This window comes from Nycticebus coucang, chromosome 14 (genome assembly GCF_027406575.1).
Source record: "Nycticebus coucang isolate mNycCou1 chromosome 14, mNycCou1.pri, whole genome shotgun sequence".
NCBI classification, from domain to species: Eukaryota; Metazoa; Chordata; class Mammalia; order Primates; family Lorisidae; genus Nycticebus; species Nycticebus coucang.
Window position 1 is genome coordinate 63,670,377 of NC_069793.1, and position 25,694 is coordinate 63,696,070.

The 25,694-nt window shown below is 40.5% G+C and overlaps 1 protein-coding gene and 1 pseudogene across 1 annotated transcript; both read left to right on the forward strand.

The window, feature by feature from the left end:
• The first annotated feature begins 1,782 nt into the window (after positions 1–1,782).
• Positions 1,783–2,741, forward strand: LOC128564509 (olfactory receptor 51I2-like; annotated as a pseudogene).
• A 21,763-nt stretch (positions 2,742–24,504) lies between these two features.
• LOC128564510 (olfactory receptor 51I2-like) lies at positions 24,505–25,467 on the forward strand. The gene has a single exon (XM_053559968.1). It carries the CDS (start codon positions 24,505–24,507, stop codon positions 25,465–25,467), a length of 963 nt encoding a protein of 320 aa, XP_053415943.1.
• Positions 25,468–25,694: the final 227 nt, after the last annotated feature.

A 25,694-nucleotide genomic window follows, 5' to 3' on the forward strand; every position in this document is an offset into this window, starting at 1 on the left:
ACTATACATATTCATCAGGTTATAGGAATAGCTATGAATGTTCACAAATAGGAAGATGCACGCGTGGTAGGCTAATATGTGTGTAAAGTGTCCTACATTCATTTGGGATGGAGACATAACATTTAAATGTACTCCATGTATGTGGGTCATTGAGAAAGTTGTTAGATACTCAAAAATTAAGAAATGTAAAATTTGCATGAACAGAAACAAAGGAAGCCCTCCTAGCAACACCAATAAGACGAGCATGTTGAAACTTGCAGGGGTGAATCAGAAAGGACACAGTCAACTGTGTTTCTTGAAAGTGAAATAATGAACTATAACACAGTCTGTCTCAAAACATTCATAGGGACCTACATACAACCTTTACATCAAAAGATAAGGCAGAGGACAAAAAGTCCTCAGGGTCCAGCCTCCATACACCAGGCAGAACAACTCCACGGTTGCTGATCTCTTACCTGGAAGGAATACGGGTCAGTCAGCAGTCTGCAAACTGCAAAAGGAGGAGCAACATTAGGTGGTGTTGGGCAAAATCAAAGGGAGAGAAAGTCTTTGGAATAGGCTGGGTTTTCTTTAACCCTTTGGATAGAGTGTAATTGTGGATAGGGAATGAGGGTTATAAATGCGTGTGTCTGCCCTCCCATCCAATCATGGCCAGGAACTCAGTATTTGATGTTTCTATGGGGTGCCTTTGGCCAAGAGGAGTCCATTTGGTAGGTTGGGAACTTAGGTTTTTATTTCTCAAAGGCCATCTACAGCCTAAATGGCAAGGGAATCCAAGGACCCACGCTGATATTCTCTAGGCAAGGTATGAAAGAAGCTAAAATATTGAGTGTTCTCAATGACTTGCTGAGAATCAATTTTTGCTTCAATTTCCAAATTTTCATTCTCAGTCTGAAACTTTATCATTACTGGGACTTGATTAAAAGAGAAAGTTAATGTTTTGCACCTGAATCTTCTCTTTCTTTAATGGACATAATATATGTCTTTTTTCATTTTAGTTAAAATTTTTCCCTTCCCTATCTACCAACCAAGTTAATCATCAGATTCTAATGATGTAAATATCAAAGGACTCAGCGACCACTGCATGATTCTTTCCAATGAAATACCAATGAGGACCAGAACAAAGGCAAGACCATGTGATGATGATGCTTCTGGTGGTGAGCATTTGGAGTGTGCTTTACATTTTAAAGAATATTGACAAACACTTTCATTTAGTGACAACAGTGCATGGAGAGTGAAAAAATACAGAGTGTACAGTTGGAAGCAAGGAAATTCTTTAAGAACACAATGTGTTATCTTTTATTCTTGAATATGTTAAGAGAGTGAATGTTAAGGGTTCTCCACCACAAAAATGAAAACTGCATGACAAACCATGTGTAAGCTTGATTTAAGCATTTCACAGTGTATATATACCAGAAAACATCATGTTGCATATGATGAATACATATATTTTATGTCAAGTTTAAAAATAAATAAATTTGGAAAAAGAATTACTAAATTCTGAATCCATCTTAGTAATTCCATTCTGCTAGGTAGGGAAAACTTAAACTGCTGTTTCCAACATGCATTTGTGTTGAGAAATATCAATTAATTGATGCAAACTTTGCACACCACTTGACAAGATAATTGTACAATGCAAAGGCTAAGAAAGTGATTATCAATTAATGGAAAAGCTTACACAGCAAAACTGACTTCCTAATGACAGGTGTCCCATCTGTGTTCTTGTGTCTCCCAAGACTGCACAATTCACATCTGTCTGGAGCTCTCAGCTACCTTCACAGGATGCCCTCTCCTCAGTCCTATGCCAAAATCTCCTTAGTCCAGCCACCTGCTTTCCTCATGATTGGCATCCCAGGCCTAGAGGCCGTTCATGGCTGGATCTCCATCCCCTTCTCCTCTATGTACACCATGGCTCTCACAGGGAACTGCCTGATCCTCCTGGCTGTGAGGAGAACCCCCAGCCTGCACCAGCCCATGTACTTCTTTCTGTCCATGCTGGCCTTCACCGATGTGGGCCTCACTTTGTCCACACTGCCCACCACTCTGGCTGCACTCTGGTTTGACCTTCAGCTCATCGGCTTCAACACCTGCCTTGTCCAGATGTTATTCCTGCACTCTTTCTCTGTAGTGGAGTCCTTGGTGCTTCTCGCTATGTCATTTGACTGCTTTGTGGCCATCTCCAATCCCTTGCGCTATGTAGCTGTCTTCACAAATAATGTCATCCTCAGGATTGGGCTGGCCATCATGGCCTGTGTTACCGTGTGCCTCTTCCCTGTGCCATTTCTGGTTAAGCAATTAAACTTCTATTCCAGCAAGAATTTCCCCATTCCTTCTGTTTCCACCCTGATGTGATGAGTAGGGCCTGTGAAGACATCACCATCAACATATGCTATGGGCTCTTTGTGGTACTGTCCACATGTGGCATAGACTCCCTACTCATAATGCTATCCTATACTCTCATCCTGAACATGGTCCTGGGTTTGGCCTGTCCCAAGTAGAGAGTCTGGGCCCTCAACACCTGTGTTTCTCACACTCTTGTTGTATTTGTCTTCCATATTCCAGTTATCACTGTATCTATGATCCACCATTTTGGATGACACCTACCCCACATTGTACATGCCCTTGTCACCTATGTGTACCTGGTGGTGCCTCCTGTGCTCAACCCCATCACCTATAGTATGAAATCCAAGCCCATCAGGGAGGCCATGCTGAGGGTGCTGAAATGGAAGAAGCAATGCTGAGGAACTAGTAAAATACACAAAGCATCTGTGAGAGAAATGTGACCACACAGTTGTATGTATACTTAAGATATGAAACTATAAAAATACTTGAAGAAAGTGCAGGGAAAACTCTTGAAGGAATCGGCCTGGGTGAATATTTTATGAGGAGGACTCCCCAGGCAATTGAAGCAGTATCAAAAATACACTACGGGGACCTGATCAAACTAAAAAGCTTCTGCACAGCCAAGAACATAGTAAGTAAAGCAAGCAGACAGCCCTCGGAATGGGAGAAAATATTTGCAGGTTATACCTCTGATAAAAGTCTAATAACCAGAATCCACAGCGAACTCCAATGTATTAGCAAGAAAAGAACACGTGACCCGATTTCAGGGTGGGCAAGGAAGTTAAAGAGAAACTTCTCCAAAGAATACCAACAGAAAATCTACAAACACATGAAAAAAAGCTCATCATCCTTAATCATCAGAGAAATGCAAATCAAAACTACTCTGAGATATCACCTAACCCCAGTAAGAGTAGCCCACATAACAAAATCCCAAAACCAGAAATGTTGGCGTGGATGTGGAGGAAAAGGCACACTTCTACACTGCTGGTGGGAATGCCCACTAATACGTTCCTTCTGGTTTGCAGTCTCGCTGCTACTGAACTTACAGTTGTGGGCGGGTTTAGACGGATTGAACACACGCGACCACTTGCCGGTTTTCCACTGTTTTTGTCCTCCTCTTGGGGTCCAGAAGTCTCTTGCTGACTCCCTGTATCCTCAAAGGGATGATTATAGGCAGATCCCACCAGCTGGAGATGCCTGGAGTCTTATTTCCCCAGACTCACGGTGCCCAGATGCAAGGAATCTGTTACTTGGTGGCCATCTTGCTCTCTCCTCCCCCATTTGTTTATTTTTTGTTATTGTTGCAATTGTCATGGAAGTCTTCTTCATAAAACCCTTATACCTATGGCATTTTGAAGTAATAAAAACAAAGCTTAGGGGCATCAGCATACCAGACTTTAGGCCATACTACAAAGCCATAGTGGGTAATACTGCATGGTATAGGCACAAAAATAGAGACATAGACATTTGGAATCCAATAGAAAACCAGGAAATGAAACTAACATCTTACAACCACCTAATCTTTGATAAACCAAACAAGAACATACCTTGGGGGAAAGATTCCCTCTTCAATAAATGGTGCTGGGAGAACTGTATATCCATAAGTATAAGTCTTTTCTCCAGTGAGAGTCTATCTTAGTTAATGGTGAAAGGTGTGGGTCCAGTTTCAATCTTCTACAGATTGCCAGCCAGTTCACCCAGCACCACTTGTTAAACAGGTAATCTTTCCCCATTGAATGTTTTTAATTGGCTTGTCAAAGATCAAATAATGGTAAGTAGCTGGATTCATCTCTCGGTTCTCTATTCTGTTCCAGACATCTACTTCTCTATTTTTGTGACAATACCATGCTGTTTTGATCACTATTGCTTTATAGTACAGTCTCAGGTCAGGTAGCATGATTCCTCCTGCTGTGTTTTTGTTGCTGAGTAATGTTTTGGCTATTCGAGTTTTTTTCTGATTCCATATAAAACAAAGAATTATTTTTTCAAGATCTTTAAAGTATGACAATGGAGCTTTAATAGGAATTGCATTAAAATTATATATTGCTTTGGGCAGTATGGACATTTTAACAATGTTGATTCTTCCCAGCCATGAGCATGGTATGTTTTTCCATCTGTTAACATCTTCGGCTATTTCTTTTCTTAGAGTAGCAGCGAGACTGCAAACAGTAAAGGCCTTACTTGTGAACTGTTTTGGTGTTTTTGACTTGACGCTCAGTTGTACTGCAAATAGTTCTCTTTGTAGAGATCTTTCACGTCCTTTGTTAGGTATACTCCCAAGTATTTCATCTTCTTTGGCACTACTGTGAAAGGAATAGAGTCCTTGACTGTTTTTTTGGCTTGGTTATTGTTGGTATATATAAAGGCTACAGATTTATGGGTGTTGATTTTGTAGCCTGAGACATTGCTATATTCCTTGATCACTTCTAAAAGTTTTGTAGTAGAATCCCTAGTGTTTTCCAGATATACGATCATATTATCTGCAAAGATTGAAAGTTTGATCTCTTCTGACCCTATGTGGATACCCTTGACCGCCTTTTCTTCCCTAATTGCAATGGCTAAAACTTCCATTACAATGTTAAAGAGCAGTGGAGACAATGAGTGACCTTGCCTGGTTCCTCATCTAAGTGGAAATGATTTCAATTAAACTCCATTCAATACAATATTGGCTGTGGGTTTGCTGTAGATGGCCTCTATTAGTTTAAGAAATGTCCCTTCTATACCAATTTTCTTAAGTGCTCTGATCATGAAGTGATGCTGGATATTATCAAAAGCTTTTTCTGCATCAATTGAAAGAATCATATGGTCTTTATTTTTAAGTTTGTTTATGTGTTGAATTACATTTATAGATTTACGTATATTGAACCAGCCTTGAGACCCTGGCATAAATCCGACTTGGTCATGGTGTATAATTTTTTTGATGTGTTGTTGGATTCTGTTTGTTAGGGTCTTATTGAGTATTTTAGCATCTATATTCATTGTGATATTGGTCTATAATTTTCTTTTCTATAACTGGGTCTTTCCCTGGTTTGGGGATCAAGGTGATGTTTGCTTCGTAGAATGTTTTGTGTAATATTCCTTCTTTTTCTATATTTTGGAAGAGGTTTAGTAGTATAGGTAATAGTTCTTCTTTAAATGTTTGGTAGAATTCTGACGTAAAGCCATCTGGTCCTGGGATTTTCTTTTTAGGGAGATTTTGTATAGTTGATGCTATTTCAGAACTTGATATAGGCCTGTTCAACATTTCCGCTTCGTTCTGGCTATCTTGGTAGGTGGCGTGCTTCCAGGTATTGGTCGATTTCTTTCAGATTTTCATATTTGTGAGAGTAGAGTTTCTTGTAGTATTCATTAAGGATTTTTTGAATTTCTGAGGGGTCTGTTGTTATTTCATCATTACCATTTCTGATTGATGAAATTAGAGATTTTACTCTTTCTTTCCCAGTTAGGTTGGCCAAAGGTTTATCTATTTTATTGATTTTTTCAAAAAAACAGCTTTTGGATTTATTGATCTGTTGTATAATTCTTTTGTTTTCAATTTCATTTAATTCTGCTCTGATTTTGGTTATTTCTTTTCTTCTGCTGCGTTTGGGGTTGAAGTGTTCTTCTTTCTCCAGTTGCTTGAGATGTTCCATTAACTTATTGACTTCCTCTCTTTCCGTTTTCTTGAGGAAGGCTAACAGTGCTATAAATTTCCCTCTTAGGACTGCCTTTGCAGTATCCCAGGGGTTCTGGTAATTCGTGTCTTGATTGTTGTTTTGTTCCAAAAATATGGTGATTTCCTTCTTAATCTCATCTAGAATGATGTATCCTTAAGCATAAGGTTGTTTAGCTTCCATGTTTTTGTATGGGTATGCAGGTTCCTGTTGTTATTTAGTTGAAATTTTATTCCGTGATGGTCTGAGAAGATGCAAGGAATAATTTCTATTTTTTTAAATTTTCTGAGGTTGGATTTGTGGCCTAGGATGTGGTCGATTTTAGAGTATGTTCCATGGGCTGATGAGAAGAATGTGTATTCAGTTTTTGGGGGATGAAATGTTCTATAGATGTCTGTTAAGTCCAGATGTTGAATGGTTAAGTTTTAATCCAAAATTTCTTTGCTTAGCTTCTTTTTGGAGGATCTATCCAGGATTGCTAAAGGGGTATTAAAATCTCCAACTACTATGGAAGTGGAGGAAATTGAGTTGCTCATGTCTGTTAGAGTTTCTCTTATAAATTGAGGTGCGTTGTGGTTGGGTGCATAAATATTAATAATTGAGATCTCATCATATTGAGTATTACCTTTAACAAATGTGAAGTGTCCATCCTTATCCTTAATTACTTTGGTTGGTTTAAAGTCTATTGTGTCTGCGAACAGGATTGCAACACCTGCTTTTTTCTGCTTTCCATTTGCCTGGAATATAGATGACCACCCCTTCACCTTGAGTCTATATCTGTCTTTTAATGTAACATGCTATTCTTGGATGCAGCAGATATCTGGCTTCAGTTTTTGTATCCAGTCTGCCAACCTATGCCTCGTTAGAGGACAGTTTAAACCATTCACATTAATTGAGAGTATTGATAAGCCTTTTGAGAGACCGGTGGACATTTTTAATCCTTTTGCGACTGTGGAAGTTGGAATTTGATGAAAAATTTTTTGGGTGGGTTTGCTTTTGTGGTGGAGAATTATGCTGGTCTTTATGGAGGATAGGTCTAAGAATGTCCTGGAGAGCTGGTTTAGTTGTGGCAACTTTCTTCAACATGTGAATGTCGTTGAAGTATTTAATTTCTTTGTCATAAATGAAGCTCAGTTTAGCTGGGTACAGGATCCTGAGTTGAAAGTTATTTTGTTTTAGCAGCTTAAAAGTCGATGACCATCCTCTTCTAGATTGAAAGGTTTCAGCAGAGAGATCTGCAGTTATTCTGATATTCTTCCCCTTGTAGGTAATGGTTTTCTTTCATCTGGCTGCTTTCCTAATTTTCTCCTTCATATTAACTTAGTGAAATTAATTATGATGTGTCTGGGGCATGTCTTATTTGGGTTGAGTCGTGCTGGAGTTCTGAAACTGTCTGCTATCTGAATTTCAGAATCTCTTGGCATGTCTGGAAAGTTCTCCTTCATAATCTCATGAAGAAGAGACTCTGTGCCTTGTGAAGCCACTTCATCACTTTTGGGGATCCCTACAAGACAAATATTGGTTTTCTTCAAATTATCTGAGAGCTCTCTGAGAGAGTGATCTTTTTTTGCTCTCCATTTCTCTTCTTCTTTGAGGGTTTGGGAGCATTCGGAAGCTTTGTCTTCAATGTCAGAAATCCTTTCTTCTGCTTGCTCTATTCTGTTACTGAGGGATTCTACTGTGTTTCTCAGATCTTTGAGGGATGCAACTTCTTGTCTCAATGTGTTGAAATCTTTGGTCATTTGGTCTTTGAATCCATTGAATTCTTTAGATAACTTTTGGAATTCTAATTCGATCTTATTTGCTATCCATATCCTGAATTCAATTTCTGACTTCTCAGCTATTTGTTTGTGCATGGAATCTTGTGCTGTTTCTGCCCCATTGATCCTTGGGGGAGTTGATCTACTCTGATTATTCATATTGCTAGATTTTTTCTGTTGATTTCGCCTCATGATTGTTTTTCACCATTGCCTCTGGCTGTCCTCAGAGTTGGGAAGGTGTCCCTCCAAGATTAGACCCCAGCAGGATCACTCTATTGTTGCTGGATCTTTGTAGGTAGTGACCCTGTGTATTTCCTCTGGGGCTGCTCTAGCTAGGGAGTTCTAGTTGTGGAAGCAACTCCAATATGTGACACACCTGGATCCAGCAACTGGGCTGGGGGTGGTGCTCACAGTTCTGGGAATGCCAGGAGCCCCGTGACTTTGGCACAGAGAGCCCAAGGCTCCAGCAGTCTCTGGCCAGGAGAAGAGCTCTGCGCAGAGGCAGGGAGGGCTCCAAAGGGCACGCAGCTACCAGAGTCCCTGTCCAGATGAATGGGCTAGTGTGGAAGCTGGGAGGACACAGGTGGGAAGACGCAGGGTTGCGTAGCTCCCGCCGTTCCTGGTCAGGGAATGCAGAGGCCCAGTGGGTGCGGGTCACCGGTCGGGGGTCACTGCACAGCTCTTATGGAGGTCTGGGCAGCACCAAGCCCAGGAGTTTGAGGTTGCTATGAGCTGTGACATCACAGCACTCTACCCAGGGCAACAGCCCAAGGCTCCAGTGTGCCAAAACCGTCTCACTCTGCCTCTAAGTATTAAGGCTGTAAGGCAGCTCAGTCCCCACCTTTAGGTTGCTCAGTCAGTAGGTTACTTTGACCCGCCCAATCCTTGCTCTGAGACCCTGAGGGCAGAGCTTGCTGGGGCAGTTCTTTCACAATGGCTTCCTGCACCCAGCTCAGTGGCTCAGTCTGGGGCCCCAGACAATGCCCAAAGTTCTCCACACTCCTGCTCGAGCTCTCCCCAAGGCAGTTCAACTGAATGCCAAGTCCAAGAACACCAAAACAGTTTACAGGTAAGGCCTTTCTGGTTTGCAGTCTCACTGCTGCTTGTACTTACGGTTGCTGGCGTCATTAGATTGATCGAACACACGCACCCACTTGCCAGGTTTCCACTGTTTTTGTCCTCCTCCAGAAGTCCCTTGCTGGCTCCCTGTATCCTCAAAGGGATGATTATAGGCAGATCCCACCGTCCAGAGAAGCCTGGAGTCTTGTCTCCCCAGACTCACTGCTCCCAGTTGCAGGGAAGCTGTTACTCGGCCGCCATCTTTAATCTCTCCTCTTGTTTATATTTTTAATTTCAACCTTTTCTGTACAGATTTTTTCTTTTCTTTCTTCATTTTTCTAGTTTAAATATAATTTCCAAGTGCTACCTTTTTCAATAACTAGAACTTCATTTTTGCTAGTATTTCTGCTGCTATTAATTGGTTTTTCACCCAATTTTATCCTGTAAAGTTTTCTGTTTCCTTGTTTTGGTTTGATTTATAGCATTTTTGTCTTTTCTCTCTACTTGGTGGAGGTGGGGTACTGTGTTGGATCAGGTTAGCAAAGACCTGCTGACCTCGAGGGAACCACCCAACCGGGCACCCCCAGAGGTCGGGGTTTTTTCAAGGTTATGTCAAAGTACCCTACTGTACACCTATATTACTCGGTCTCCCTCTTTCTGTGCCTGTCTTTTATGCCTCTCCTCTTTTTATCAATATTCCATTACCCACACCCTCTCCTTTCTCTATTTTCTTTTCGTTCTTTCCTTCTTTCTTTCATCCCTTCTTGCTCTTCAATCTTCTCATCCTTCTGGTCCTGTACCAAAAGGATTCATCAAAACCTTAGTCCACAGCCACGGGAACTTAAAGAGCAAGAGGAAGCAAAAGGAAAATTAGGGCAAGGAAACAGATAAAAGAAATCACTCAAGAGGAAGAATCAACAAAAAACCCCAGGCAACATGAAGAACCAGTCCAGAATGACCCCTCCAAGGGACCATGAGGTAGCTACTGCAGAGGATTCCACCTATAAAGAAATGTTAGGAAAGACAGAAAGGGAATTTAGAATACACATGATGAAAGCAATGAAGGAAATGATGGAAACAATGAAGGAAACTGGAAAATAACCAAAAGGAAATCCAAAAACAGAATCAAATAAGAGATGAACGCTATGAAGAATATAGAAGGATATAGCAGAGCTGAAGGAACTGAAGCAGTCAATTAGGGAACTTAAGGATGCAATGGAAAGTATCAGCAACAGGTTAGACCATGCAGAAGAAAGAATTTCAGAGGTGGAAGACAAAGTTCTTGAGATAACTCAGATAGTAAAAGAGGCAGAAAAGAAGAGAGAGAAAGCAGAACGTTCACTGTCGGAATTATAGGACTTTATGAAGCATTCCAACATACGAATTACAGGAATCCCAGAAGGGGAAGAAGAATGCCCCAGAGGAATGGAAGCCATACTAGAGAATATTATAAAAGAAAATTTTCCGAATATCACCAAGGATTCTGCTTTCAGAGGGATATCGGACCCCAGGTCGCCTCAACTCTAACTGAGCTTCTCCAAGACACATTGTGATGAACCTGTCCAAAGTCAAGACAAAAGAAAAGATTCTGCAAGCTGCCAGGAGTAAGTACCAGTTGACCTACAGGGGCAAATCCATCAGAGTGACTGCAGACTTCTCTAATGAAACTTTCCAAGCAAGAAGACAATAGTCATCTACATTTAATGTACTTAGACAGAACAATTTCCAGCCCACAATTCTGTGCCCTGCTAAGCTAAGCTTTAAAATTGATGGATAAATTAAATCATTTACGGATACACAAACATTGAGGAAATTTGCCACAACAAGACCAGCTCTACAGAAAATACTTCAACCTGTTCTACACACTGACCACCACAATGGATCAGCAGCAAAGTAAGAACTCAGAAATTAAAGGACAGAACCTAACCTCCACACTGATACAAAAGATAAAACTAAGCAATGGACTCTCACAAAATAAGATGACTGGAATACTACCACATTTATCAATTATCTCAATAAATGTTAATGGCTTGAATTCCCCACTGAAGAGACATAGATTGGTTGACTGGATTAAAAAACACAAGCCATCCATTTGCTGTCTGCAAGAAACACACCTAGCTTCAAAAGACAAATTAAAACTCCGAGTCAAGGGTTGGAAGACAATTTTTCAGGCTAATGGAATTCAGAAGAAAAGATGAATTGCAATCTTATTTTCAGATACATGTGGATTTAAAGCAACTAATGTCAAAAAAGGCAAAGATGGTCACCTTATATTGGGCAAGGGAAAAATACAAGAAGACATTTCAATTCTAAATATTTATGCACCCAATTTAAATGCTCCCAGATTCTTGAAACAGACCTTACTCAGTCTGAGCAATATGATATCCAATAATACCATAATAACAGGGGACCTTAACACTCCTATCACAGAGCTGGACAGATCCTCTGAACAGAAATTAAACAAAGATATAAGATATTTAAATGAGACCCTAGAACAACTGTGCTTGATAGATGCATGTAGAACACTCCATCCCAAAGATAAAGAATATACATTCTTCTCATCACCCCATGGAACATTCTCCAAAATCGATTATATCCTGGGACACAAAACAAATATCAACAGAATCAAAAGAATTGCAATTTTACCTTGTATCTTCTCAGACCATAAGGCACTAAAGGTGGAACTCAACTCTAACAAAAACGTTCAACCCCATACAAAGACATGGAAATTAAACAATCTTCTGTTGAATAACAGATTGGTTCAGGAAGAAATAACAGAAGAACTTCTGTTATTAACTTCCTTCAGCATAACAACAATGAAGACACAAGTTACCAAAACCTGTGGGATAGTGCAAAAGCAGTTTTGAGAGGAAAATGTATCGCTTTAGATGCCTATATTTGAAAAACAGAAAGAGAGTGTATGAACAAACTCACAAGCAATCTTATGGAATTGGAAAAAGAAGAACAATCTCAGCCTAAACTCAGTAGAAGAAAAGAAATATCCAAAATCAAATCAGAGATCAATGAAATTGAAAACAAAAGAATCATTTAGAAAATTAATGAAACAAGGAGTTGGTTTTTTGAAAAAATAAATAAAATAGATAAACCATTGGCCATACGAACAAGAAATAGAAAAGTAAAATCTCTAGTAACCTCGATCAGAAATAATAAAGGGGAAATAACAACTGTTCCCACAGAGATACAAGAGATCATCTCTGAATACTACCAGAAACTCTATGCCCAGAAATTTGATGATGTGAAGGAAATGGATCAATATTTAGCATCACATCCTCTTCCTAGACTTAGCCAGGAGGAAATAGAGCTCCTGAACAGACCAATTTCAAGCACTGAGATTAAAGAAACAATAAAAAAGCTACCAACCAATTAATGCCCTGGTCCAGATGGCGTCATACCAGAATTCTATCAAAACTTCAAGGAAGAGCTTATTCCTGTACTGCAGAAACTATTCCAAAAAATTGAGGAAGAAGGAATCTTCCCCAACACATTCTATGAAGCAAACATCACCCTGATACCAAAACCAGGAAAAGATCTAACAAAAAGAGGAATTTCAGACCAATCTCACTCATGAATATAGATGCAAAAATCCTCAACACAATCCTAGCCAATAGATTACAGTTTATCATCAAAACAGTCATTCATCATGATTAACTAGGTTTCATCCTTGGGATGCAAGGCTGGTTTAACATATGCAACTCCATAACCATTATCCACCATATTAACAGAGGCAAAAATAAAGATCATATGATCCTCTCAATAGATGCAGAAAAATCATTAGATAAAATCCAGCATCCTGGGCGGCGCCTGTGGCTCAGTGAGTAGGGCGCCGGCCCCATATACCGAGGGTGGTGAGTTCAAACCCAGCCCCGGCCGAACTGCAACACCAAAAAAATAGCCGGGCGTTGTGGTGGGCGCCTGTAGTCCCAGCTGCTCGGGAGGCTGAGGCAAGAGAATCACATAAGCCCAAGAGCTGGAAGTTGCTGTGAGCCGTGTGACGCCACGGCACTCTACCGAGGGCAGTAAAGTGAGACTCTGTCTCTACAAAAAAAAAAAAAAAATCCAGCATCCTTTTCTAATTAGAACACTGAAGAGTATAGGCATAGGTGGCACATTTTAAAACCGATTGAAGCTATCTATGACAAACCCACAGCTAGTATTTTACTGAATGGAGTAAAACTGAAAGCTTTTTCTCTTAGAACTGGAACCAAACAAGAATGTCCTCTGTCACCTTTACTATTCAACATGGTGCTGGAAGTTCTAGCCAATACAATTAGGCAAGACAAGGAAATAAAGGGAATCCAAATGGGAGCAGAGGAGGTCAAACTCTCCCTCTTTGCTGACGACATGATCTTATACTTAGAGAATCCCAGAGACTCAACCACAAGACTCTTAGAAGTCATCAAAAAATACAATAATGTTTCAGGATAAAAAATCAATGCCCACAAGTCAGTAGCCTTTGTGTACACCAATAACAGTCAAGATGAGAAGCTAATTAATGACTCAGCTTCCTTCACCATAGTTTCAAAGAAAATGAAATACCTAGGAATATACCTAACAAAGGAGGGGAAGGATCTCTACAAAGAAAATTATGAAATCCTCAGAAATGAAATAGCAGAGGATATTAACAAATGGAAGAATACACCATGCTCACGGATGGGAAGAATCATTGTTAAAATGTCTATACTTCCCAAAGCAATCTACCTATTCAATGCCATTCCTATTAAAATACCAACATCGTACTTTCAAGATTTGGAAAAAATGATTCTGCGTTTTGTATGGAACCAGAAAAAAACCCGTATAGCTAAGGCAGTTCTTAGTAATAAAAATAAAGCTGGGGGCATCAGCATACCAGATTTTAGGCTGTACTACAAAGCCATAGTGGTCAAGATAGCATGGTACTGGCACAAAAACAGAGACATAGACACTGGAATCGAATAGAAAACCAAGAAATGAAACTAGTATCTTACAACCACCTAATCTTCGATAAACCAAACAAGAACATACCTTGGGGGAAAGACTCCCTATTCAATAAATGGTGTTGGGACAACTGGATGTCTACATGTAAAAGGCTGAAACTGGACCCACACCTTTCCCCACTCACAAAAATTGATTCAAGATGGATAAAGGACTTAAATTTAAGGCATGAAACAATAAAAATCCTCTAAGAAAGCATAGGGAAAACACTGGAAGATATTGGCCTGGGGAAAGACTTCATGAAGAAGACTGCCATGGCAATTGCAACAACAACAATAATAAACAAATGGGACTTCATTAAACTGAAAAGCTTCTGTACAGCTAAGGAGACAACAACCAAAGCAAATAGACAACCTACACAATGAGAAAGGATATTTGCATATTTTGAATCAGACAAAAGCTTGATAACTAGGATCTGTAGAGAAGTCCAATTAATCCACATGGAAAAAGCTAACAATACCATATATCAATGGACAAGAGACATGAATAGAACCTTCTTTAAAGAAGACAGATGAATGGCTATCAAACATATGAAAAAATGCTCATTGTCCCTAATTATTAGATAAATGAAAATCAAAACCACCCTGAAGGACAATCTAACCCCAGCAAGAATTCCCCACATCAAAAAATCTCAAAACTGCAGATGCTGGTGTGGATGTGGAGAGACAGGAACATTTTTACACCGCTGCTGGGACTGCAAACTAATACAATCTTTTTGGAAGGAAGTATGGAGAACCCTCAAAGACCTCAAGCAAGACCTCCCATTTGATCCTGCAATACCATTACTGGGCATCTATCCAGAAGGAAAAAAGTCCCTTTTTTCATAAGGATACTCGCACTGTTTACCGCAGCTCAATTTACAATAATCAAAATGTGGAAACCGCCTAAATGCCCACCAACCCAGGAATGGATTAACAAGCTGTGGTATATGTACACCATGGAATACTATTCAGCCATTAAAAAAGATAGAGACTTTACATCCTTTGTATTAACCTTCATGCAGGTAGAACACCTTATTTTTTTTTTTTCTTTTTGGTACAGACAGAGTCTCAGTTTGTCGCCCTCAGTAGAGTGCCATAGCGTCACAGATCACAGCAACCTCCAACTCCTGGGCTTAGGTGATTCTCTTGCGTCAGCCTTTCAAGCAGCTGGGACTACAGGCACGCACCACAATGCCTGGCTATTTTTTTGTTGCAGTTTGGCCGGGGCCGGGTTTGAACCCACCACCCTCAGTATATGGGACCAGCGCCCTACCCACTGAGCCACAGGTGCCACCCAGAACACCTTATTCTTAATAAAGCATCACAAGAATGGAAAAGAATGAATCCTATGTATTCAATTTTGATATGAGGACAGTTAATCACTTACTGCATGGTGGGGATGGGGAAAGGGGAGAGTAGACAGAGAGAGAAGAAGAGACAGGGTGGGGGAAAAGAAGAGCAGAGAGAGGGAAGGAGGGAGCGGGTGGGGTCTCAGTGTGTGACACACCTCTTGGGGCAAGACGCAATTGTGGGAATTTACCTAACAAATGCAATCAGTATAACCTGGATTCTTATACCATCCATGAATCCCCAACAATAAAAAAAAAAAAAAGAAAGAAAGAAAATTGGAACACTGGCTATCCTCCCATTGTACCAATTTTCAATGTACTTGTGGGTACTGGTAGCACATTCAAATATATTTCTGTGGACTTTTTCTATACACAACTCTATTGTCTTTGGGTGGGGTGGGTAACACCTATAGTCAGATCAATCTTAGAGGCTGAGGTGAGAGGATAGCTGAGACCACAAGTCTAAGGCTGCAGTGCAGTACCATCAGACCACTGCACTCTAGCCTGGGCAATACAGCAAAATCCTTTCTCAAAAAAAAAAAAAAAAGAAAGAAAGAAAGAAACATTAAAAATTATTAATCATGGGCGGTGCCTGTGGCTCAAGGAGTAGGGCGCTGGTCCCATATGCCAGAGGTGGCGGGTTCAAACCTAGCCCCGGCCAAAAACTAAAAAAAAAAAAAAAAAAAAAATTATTAATCATTTTGACAGCAATGGTTCATAAACAAATTTGACCTTTCAAGAAATGTTTGCATCCATAGTGAAATAAAGGATTAAAAAAAAGAATGAAAATTAATCTTTACCACAGGTGTCTTACAAGGGTATATGTGAAACTTAGTAAATGTGGAATGTAAATGTCTTAGCACAATAACTAAGAAAATGCCAGGAAGGCTATGTTAACCAGTGTGATGAAAATGTGTCAAATGGTCTATGAAACTAGTGTATGGTGCTCCATGATCACATTAATGTACACAGCTATGATTTAATAAAAAAAAATAAGAAAAAAGAAAAGAAAATTAATCTTTAACAAAGAATTTTATTTAATAAATGCAAAAGTATTCATAGATTGAAAAATTATCTTCTTTGCAGCTATCAATGAAATTTAAAAGTAATCAGTAAATACTTTTAGGATGTTAGGAAAAAGAATATTCACATAGTCTCCAAGTGTCACTATACAGCTTTCTTACTAAATAAAGAAAAATGAACATAACTTTACTACATAAGATTGGTGATTACTGCCTTAAGCAAGTGATCAAATTTAGCTTAAACAGTATTAAGATAACTGACCTTATATGCCTTCTGGTTTGAACAATAAGGACACAACATCACATATGAAGCACTCCTAACATCACATATGAAGCACTCCTAACAATAATTTTTAGCCTAAATCTAGCTGTGAGGAGATAATTAGAAAATTCAGAATATGAAAAGCAATAAACAGGGCAGTGCCTGTGGCTCAGTGAGTAGGGCGCCGGCCCCTTATGCCGAGGGTGGCGGGTTCAAACCCTGCTCCGGCCAAACTGCAACAAAAAAAATAGCCAGGCGTTGTGGCGGACACCTGAAGTCCCAGCTGCTCGGGAGGCTGAGGCAAGAGAATCGCATAAGCCCAAGAGTTAGAGGTTGCTGTGAGCCGTGTAACGCCACGGCACTCTACCCGAGGGCGGTACAGTGAGACTCTGTCTCTACAAAAAAAAAAAAAAAAAGCAATAAACACACACATGCACACACACAAAAAGGCCTAGAATCATTAAAAAAATTCAATATTATAAAAAATAGGGCAATTAATCAAAAGTAAAAGAGATTAAAGAGCATAACCAAATTCTAGCATTAACCAGCCAATATTAGGAGAATTATGGAATTTTGAATATCTATTACATATTTAATATGTTGTTTGGTTACTATAACTTGCTTCCATTTGAAATAGTATTGTTATTATGAGGGAGAATCTAAACTTAGAAGGTGCATATTGACTGAGATTGCTTGTAATATCTACAATGTATATTCAGGAAAGTCAGTGAAAAGTCAGTGTGTGGATGTGCATGTGCGTGTGTGTGTGTGTGTGTGAAGACAGAGAAAGGGAGAAAAACACGTGGAAAAAATGTCATACATGTAGTTCATAGGAAGACAAGTGTTTATCATAATATTCTTTCGATCTAGATTTCAAATTTATAAAAGCTAAAAGGTATGAGTAGGGAAATACATATGAACTAGAAATATATGCGTGTATACACATAATGTGTATAAGTTATATACACATGTACTAGGTCCCTGGGTTCTCCTATAATTCAAGACATACAGGACAGTCTGTCAGAGAATTACTAATCACTGATGCTGGGGTAGGTTTCAATACTGAGCCTGGAGAAGGTGATGCCTTACTATTGGGCATGCAGAATTGGAATGCAGAAGAAGAGAAATAATTACCTAACTTCTTAACTAGACTATAATTCCAATTAACACTGGAACTGGGGATTGGCCTCCCCCAAACCAAAACGCAAGTCAGGGGGTCTAAATGTGACACCTGAGCAAACTGTTTCCTTTAATTGTAGTACTGAACACACTATATTGTAATTATAAATAATTGCACATGAAACTCAAATCCTTGGTGCCAGAGATCAAGGACTCCATTTCAGTTGTCCCTGTGTACCTAATGCTTAACTGAAGTTCACCACTTAATAAATAAAGTTTCAATAGCTATAGGAATGAAGACAGAAAGATACCTCTCACCTCATTTACTTAATTATTGTTTTAAGACATTTATACTCTATACTTAATACGTCCAACCAGTATGATGATGTAAGCATTCCAAATTGTATATAAAACAGCACATTGTATCCCAAAAAATGCATTAATGTATACATGATCTACCTCTTAATGATTTATAAAAAAAGAAAAAAAGAAGAAGAAGAAAAAGACAGAAATAATGTGGCAGAGGTCCTATGGGTCCAGTCAGGAATGAGCCTTTCTGCACAGGGTCTGCCACTCTGCGCCAGATGCCTCCCAACACATATGGACCCATGGTCTGCCAGCTACTCTCTCCTATCTGGAAGATCCTTGTCCTTCCAGAGGGAGATAAAAGGCTGTGTCCTCCATGTACTGCTCTTAGACGTTCTCTGCTCTATGTTGTTTGCAGCTTGTACGCACCTCTGTTAGAACATTTGTCACAGGCTATTGAGATTGTACTTTGCATTGAGCTCCTATTGCAGTTTCTGAAGGGCATCACTGAAGCCTGACCAACATTACTGAGCAGAGGGATTGTCCCAGGGCAGCCTTTAGGTATGTCCCTCGAATAAACCTACCTGTAAGCCATAACTTCTGAATAAATACCTAAAATCTATTAATTGATAGATTTAACAACAAACCACTTACTGAATTGACATGACATTCCAAGTAATTCTCTCCCCAGAATTATGTTCCAATATATACTCCTAACACTTGTGGAACATATGGGCATTCCTCAACCCCAAAAGGTACCACCTTGCTCAAGAATGACTTCCCCTGGGCCTCTTACTAGCGGCTGAGTGTGTAAAATTAGTTCATAAATAAGTTCATTCTCTTCTGCCAGGGTCCCTGCAGACACATTTTCCACAGCCCTGTAGAGGAGACCACCCAGGCAGTCACCCTCCTCACAGGCAGGGGGATTGGCAGAAGCCCAGGGACTGAAGAATCAGAAGCCAGTACGTAGATACACAAATGCTCACTTAAAATGCTTCTGCAGTTCAGCCCATCATGTTTTCAATGTACCTTCAGGGAGAAAGGGAGCCCCTGGGGATGGAGCAAAGAGCAAGGAAAAATTCCTGGGTTGAGTCTCCTAGGACAAAAAAAAAAAAAAAAAAAAAAAAACAGAGAGATGGGAGGGCTCCCAGGAAATACCCCTACCCATGGTCATCTCTCTCTGTCTTAGGGTACTTTACACTCCTTCTGTCCCCTCAGTTGACTTGACTCATAGTTGCAGATAGACAGAACAGTGTTCCCACAATGTCCTTGAAGACAGTCTCAGTAGGTGGGGCTGCCTGACTCAGACGAGCAACCTCAGTGCCAACAGGGTGCAGAGGGAGAGAGACCACACTGACCCTGAGACGCGGGAGGCCAGCACTTGAAGAGGCTATAAAATGTTCTGTGTAACTCCAAATGGCAGAGCTGATGTCACTGAGAAGCACAGTAAAAGAATGATTTCCTCAGGTGTGGCAGAATGGGTGTGCTACACCTTGAGCCCAAAGAGATGATGAGTCTAGCCCTCCCTCTCCCTCCATAGCTCAGTTACTCAAGTATTTCATTTGCCTTGTTACCCTCCTTCCCAATGCACATACCCCATATGTTTCTTATTGCCCAGGAGAAAGTAAGCAGAGAATCTCCTCAGTGGCCTTGGCCCAGGGTCTCTGGGGAGAAGCACCTCACCAGGGAATCTGGCTAGGGGTATAAAGACAGAGTGTCAGCTGCAGTCTGCCTGGACTCCTGCAGGAGGTGGAGAGGCAAAAAGTCTTGCAACGACAAGCAGGGTGAGAAACGTGCAGCTTGACACAATCCCACTATGGTATTTAGAAGGGTGGGGTCTGCCCAGTGAGTCTGAGATCCCCTCTCAGTCTGCTGCTGCCAGAAGGAGGGGACAGTGCAATGTGGGATGAACAAATATCAGGAGATGGAAGGGAAGTAAGGAGGCCTGGATTTCCAGAACTGGCAGGGACAGGCCTCTACCTGAGGGTGAGGAAGGAACGCAGCTCCTCTCCTGAGCGCAGAGATTCTTCAATTCAGATTGTTATTCAGAAATCCAGATTCTATGATCAAGCAGATTCATCCCATTTGGTTTCTCTAAGTAGAACAACGCTGTGAAAGAGTCCTAGACCTCATCTCAGGTAGCGTCCTAGGGATGATCCGAATGGGTGTTTTTTTGTTTTTTTTTTTGTAACTCAGCTCTAACTATGTGACTGTCCTTCACATTCTCCTGAAAAAGAAGTGTGTATAGGGAAATCACTTCCCATTTGGGTAAGAGAAATGAAGCATGCTGAATTCTTCCTTTGATTTAGGGAACTTGACTCCCCCAGACAGGAAAAGTTACAGATGAACAGAGTGTTAGGGTATTAAAGTGGAAGTGGTTAAAAAGATCATTCACATGTTTCATACTTCCTCTGGGGGAGTTATAATTTTTAAATGGCTTTAACTCTTTTGTGCCCTGGAGACAACCACCAAAGACCAAACCTAGTTTGATTTCCACAATTAAGAGATTTAGTAAATGCTTTCTGATTTCCTGGGATCAAGGACACAATGGCAATCCAAACTACCTACTAAAATGGGAAGTTTAGTAAAAGAATGAGAATAAAACCAAAAAATTCCCTCCAATACACAGAATCCAATCCTTATCTAACATTCACAAAACCTGAAGAAGAATGGAAAAATCATTATCTAGAGATAAAGGAGAACTTAGTTTGATTTTGTAAAAGCTGCCCCAAATTTTTGGCAGCATGTCTTAAAAGGTACTGTATTTTATTCCTTGAGTTCTTAACTCTGCGCATAGTTATGGAGGACCTGAATATCAATTAAGGGACAACTTCAAGTACTAAATTAAGAGATGGCGGATTTGTCAATCATTTGAGAAGAGTTAAGTCAATAATTAAAGAAAGAGAAGTGTCACATTAATTCCAAGAAAGTTTATCCTTAGATTCCTGAAAGTTAAATGCAGAGTCTAAAACTTTCCCTCTATTCTTGTTTTCAGATTAATATGAGGGTTCAAATGTTTAGGTTATGTTGTTTCCATTTCTAAGGTAAAGTTGAGCCTTTCACCCAGGGTCATGTGCTGAACATTCTCACACTGGGCACATTAGGTGAGATCCCACCAATTGCCCTCCCTCCTCCCTTCTCCCCTCTACCTCTCTCCTCTCTCCCTTGATGGACTACACTTGTGATTTTCTTTCCTGTGGGTGTGTAGTTGTTTATGTGCTCATTTCATGTTGGTATTGAGCACATTGGATAATATTTTTCCCCCTTCTTTTGATACTTTACTAAGAAGAATGTGTTTCAAACATCCAGGTAAACACAAAAGATGTAAAGTCTACATCTTTTCTTATGGCTGAGTGATACTGCATGGAATATGAATGCCACAGGTTGTTAAACCATTCATGGGTTTATGGGCACGTGGGTGGCTTCCATGTCTCAGAAATTGTGAATTGAGCTGCAATAAACATTCTGGTGCAAATGTCTAGTGGTAAAATGATTTTTGTTCTTCTGGGTAGATACCTAGTAATGTTGCCCTCTATTCTTGTTTATGCTACCAATCACAATCTTGGATTGATTCTAATTAAACTTAAGTAATACTGAATAAAAATAATGATTTTTTTTTAGTCTGAAGGAGCCATTTGTTTTTACTTTATGCAAATTATTATATATAGCTTAAGTTATGAACAGCAGTGCTTAGGGGATGCTCTATTAAGGGTGATGGTAAATGGCAACTGGATTATAAAATGAAGGAGTCTTTAACCAAAAATTTGTCCACTTGCATATTCAGTGAGTAATGCTACAATAAAATTTAAAAAGCAAGCAAACAAGCAACTGTAATGACAGCAACAACAAATACAGGACAGAGAGTTTGAAACGTTAAAATCAGAAAGGTAAGACTGAATGAGATTTCTAAAGAAATATGAATAGGATGAGTAAACAGAAAATCAAGAATGGAATAGTAATAGGCAAATGGCTATGGAAGAAGATCTGAATGGGCCAAAATGTGTAGTTAAAAGGTTTTTGGAGAAATAGGAAGAGAATCCCTCTGCAAAGCTCTAAATCATGTCACTATGAAACATCAGAAGAGAGCCTCTCTTCCAAGTAGTCTGACAAAACCAGTCCATATATCTCTGATCTCCAGTGTCTAGTAAATCCAATGGCCAATACAGTCTGAAACTGTTAAAACTTTTAAGCCAAATAGACCTGAATTTAAATTTGTATTCTCACTTTCATTCTGTCCTGGAGAAACTCACTAAACCTCTCTTCTCCAGTTGTATGTTTTGAACATTATAATTATTATCATTAGTGTGTTTGCTGAAAAATGAGACAATAATATCTATTTTATGTAGTTACTTCTTGGAAAAATAGATATTATTTACAAGCCAACAAAAAGTGATATGTCTAATATCTGGATCATGGGAGAAAAATTAGAAAATGCATTTGCTTAGCAACAAACACAAAAATTAGTGACATTAGTAAATAGACCACACTGAACTTTAAATGAACCTAAATTTATGCCTTTGATTCATGTTTCAGATGGTGTCTGTGGAAACTCTACCTTTAGGGAAGAACACCAGAGTCCTCAGCCCTGCAGCTGTGGTGCTTTCAGACTGGGCAGATGACAGTGCTGAGTGATTTTGGGGGAGGCACATTCAAGGACAAGATCAAGACCTCAGGAAAGTTTCGCTAAGGTACTGAACAAAATGTTTTTCTAACCCGTGGGAAATATTGAGTTCATGGAGTGAATGGAGATTCTGTGTGGTATCAACTGAGAATAACCAAGTTCACAAGTTTGGAAAGGAGTCCTTTATTTATCATAAATAGTTACATCCTGCAGGCTAGCAGAAACATAGCCTCTGGCACAATTCAAGACCAGGCACTTTTGAGGAAGGGAGGATGAGACAGAATGTTATGCTGAACAGGCTGGCCAAGTATACATATTCATCAGGTTATAGGAGTAGCTATGAATATTCGCAAAGGAGGAGATGCATGCGTGGTAGGCTAATATGTATGCAATGTGTCCTAAATTCATTTGGGATGGAGATGTAACATTTAAATGTATTCCAAGTATGTGGGTCATTGAGAAAGTTGTTAGATACTCAAAAATTAAGAAATGTAAAATTTGCATGGATGGAAACAAAGGAAGCCCTCCTAGCAACACCAATAAGATGAGCATATTGAAACTTGCAGGGGTGAATCAGAAAGGACACAGTCCCGTAATTCTGTCAGTGAACGTTTGCTTTCTCTCTCTTCTTTTCTGCCTCTTTAACTATCTGAGTTATCTCAAGAACTTTGTTCTCTACCTCTGAAATTCTTACTTCTGCGTGGTCTAACCTGTTGCTGATACTGTCCATTGCATCTTTAAGTTCTCTAATTGACTGCTTCAGTTCCTTCAGCTCCGCTATATCGTTTCTACATTCTTCATATCATTCATCTCTTATTTGATTCTGTTTTTGGATTTCCTTTTGGTTATTTTCCACTTTATTAGCAGTTTCCTTCATTGTTTCCATTATTTCCTTCATTGTTTTCATCATGTGTATTCTAAATCCCCTTTCTGTCATTCTTAGCATTTCTTTATAGGTGAAATCCTCTGCAGTAGCTACTTCATGGTCCCTTGGAGGGGTTGCTCTGGACTGGTTCTTCATGTTGCCTGGAGTTTTCTGCTGATTCTTCCTCATGAGTGATTTCTTTTATGTGTTTCCTTCCCCCAATTTTCCTTTCACTTCCTCTTGCTCTTTAAGTTCCCATGCCTGTGGACCAATGTGCCAAAACTGGTCTCACTCTGCCCCTGAGGGTTAAGGCTGGAAGACAGCTCATTCCCCACCTGTAGGCTGCTCAGTCACGAGATTACTAGCTCCCACCCAATCCTTGCTCTGCCACACTGAGGGTGGAGCTTGCCAGGGCAGTCAGTTCTCTCACAATGGCTCCCTGCGGCCCACAGCCAAACACTATTACCTCCGTTCGGCTCAGTGGCTCAGTCTGGTACCCTAGACAACACCTAAATTTCTCCGCACTCCTGCTCAAGCTCTCCCCAAGGCAGTTCAACTGAGTGCCAAGTCCAAAAACACCAAAACAGCTCACAGGTAAGGCCAGTGGGATTAGACCAATTGAACACAAGCAACCACTTGCCAGTTTTCCACTGTTTTTGTCCTCCTCTTGGGGTCCAGAAGTCTCTCGCTGACTCCCTGTATCCTCAAAGGGATGATTATAGGCAGATGGCACCAGCCAGAGATGCCTGGAATCTTATCTTCCCAGACTCACAGTGCCCAGTTACAGGAAAGCTGTTACTCAGCCACCATCTTGCTCTCACTCCCTCTGAATACATATATTTTATGTCAAGTTTAAAAATAAATAAACTTGTAAAAATAATTACTAAACTCTGAATCCATCTTAGTAATTTCATTCTGCTAGGTAGGGAAAATTTAAACTGCTATTTCCAACATGCATTTGTGTTGAGAAATATCAATTAATTGATGCACACTTTGCACACCACTTGACAAGGTAATTGTACAATGCAAAGGCTAAGAAAGTGAGTAACAATTAATGGAAAAGCTTACACAGCAAAAATGACTTCCTATTCACAGTTGTCCCATCTGTGTTCTTCTGTCTGACAAGACTTCACAACTCACATCTCTCTGGAGCTCTCAGCTGCCTTCACAGGATGCTCTCTCCCCAGTCCTATGCCAATGTCTCCTTCTTCCAGCCACCTGCTTTCATCATGATTGGCATCCCAGGCCTGGAGGCCATTCATGGCTGGATCTCCATCCCCTTTTCTTCTATGTACACCGTGGCTCTCACAGGAAACTGCCTGATCTTCCTGGCTGTGAGGAGGACCCCCAGTCTGCACCAGCCCATGTACTTCTTCCTGTCCATACTGGCCCTCACCGATGTGGGCCTCACCCTGTCCACACTGCCCACCACCCTGGCTGTGCTCTGGTTTGACCATCGGCTCATCAGCTTCCACACCTGCCTTGTTCAGATGTTCTTCCTGCACTCCTTCTCTGTAGTGGAGTCCTCGGTGCTTCTGGCCATGTCATTTGACCGCTTTGTGGCCATCTCCAATCCCCTGCGCTATGCAGCTGTCCTCACAAATAAAGTCATCCTCAGGATTGGGCTGGCCATCATGGCCCGCGCTACCTTGTGCCTCTTCCCTGTGCCATTTCTGATTAAGCGATTAAACTTCTGCCCCAGCAAGAACTTCCTGTCTCATTCCTTCTGTTTCCACCCTGATGTGATGAGAAGGGCCTGTGATGACATCACCATCAACATACGCTATGGGCTCTATGTGGTACTGTCCACAGGTGCCATAGACTCCCTGCTCATAATGCTGTCCTATACTCTCATCCTGCGCACGGTCCTGGGTCTTGCCTCTCCCAGGGAAAGAGTCCGGGCCCTCAACACCTGTGTTTCCCACATTCTGGCTGTATTTATCTTCTTTATTCCAGGTATCACCATGTCTATGATCCACCGTTTTGGAAGGCACCTGCCTCACATTGTACATGCCCTTGTCGCCTATGTGTACCTTGTGGTGCCTCCTGTGCTCAACCCCATCATCTATAGTGTGAAATCCAAGCCCATCAGGGAGGCCATGCTAAGGGTGCTGAAAGGGAAGGGGCAAAACTAATGAAATCCGAAAGGATTTTAGGATCAGAGTACGTTAAAACACACTGTTATGGGCGGCGCCTGTGGCTCAAAGGGGTAGAGTGCCGGTCCCGTATGCCAAAGGTGGCGGGTTCAAACCCAGCCCCAGCTAAAAACTGCACACAAAAAAAAACACTGTTATAGCCTTACAGGAACTTGTTTGAGGCAACAAGCACTGAAAATCCCTAATTCATAAAATTCAATAAAAAA

Excerpts from the sequence above, each read along its gene's own strand:
- LOC128564510 (XM_053559968.1), top strand. The coding sequence starts at position 24,505 with ATGCTCTCTCCCCAGTCCTATGCCAATGTCTCCTTCTTCCAGCCACCT.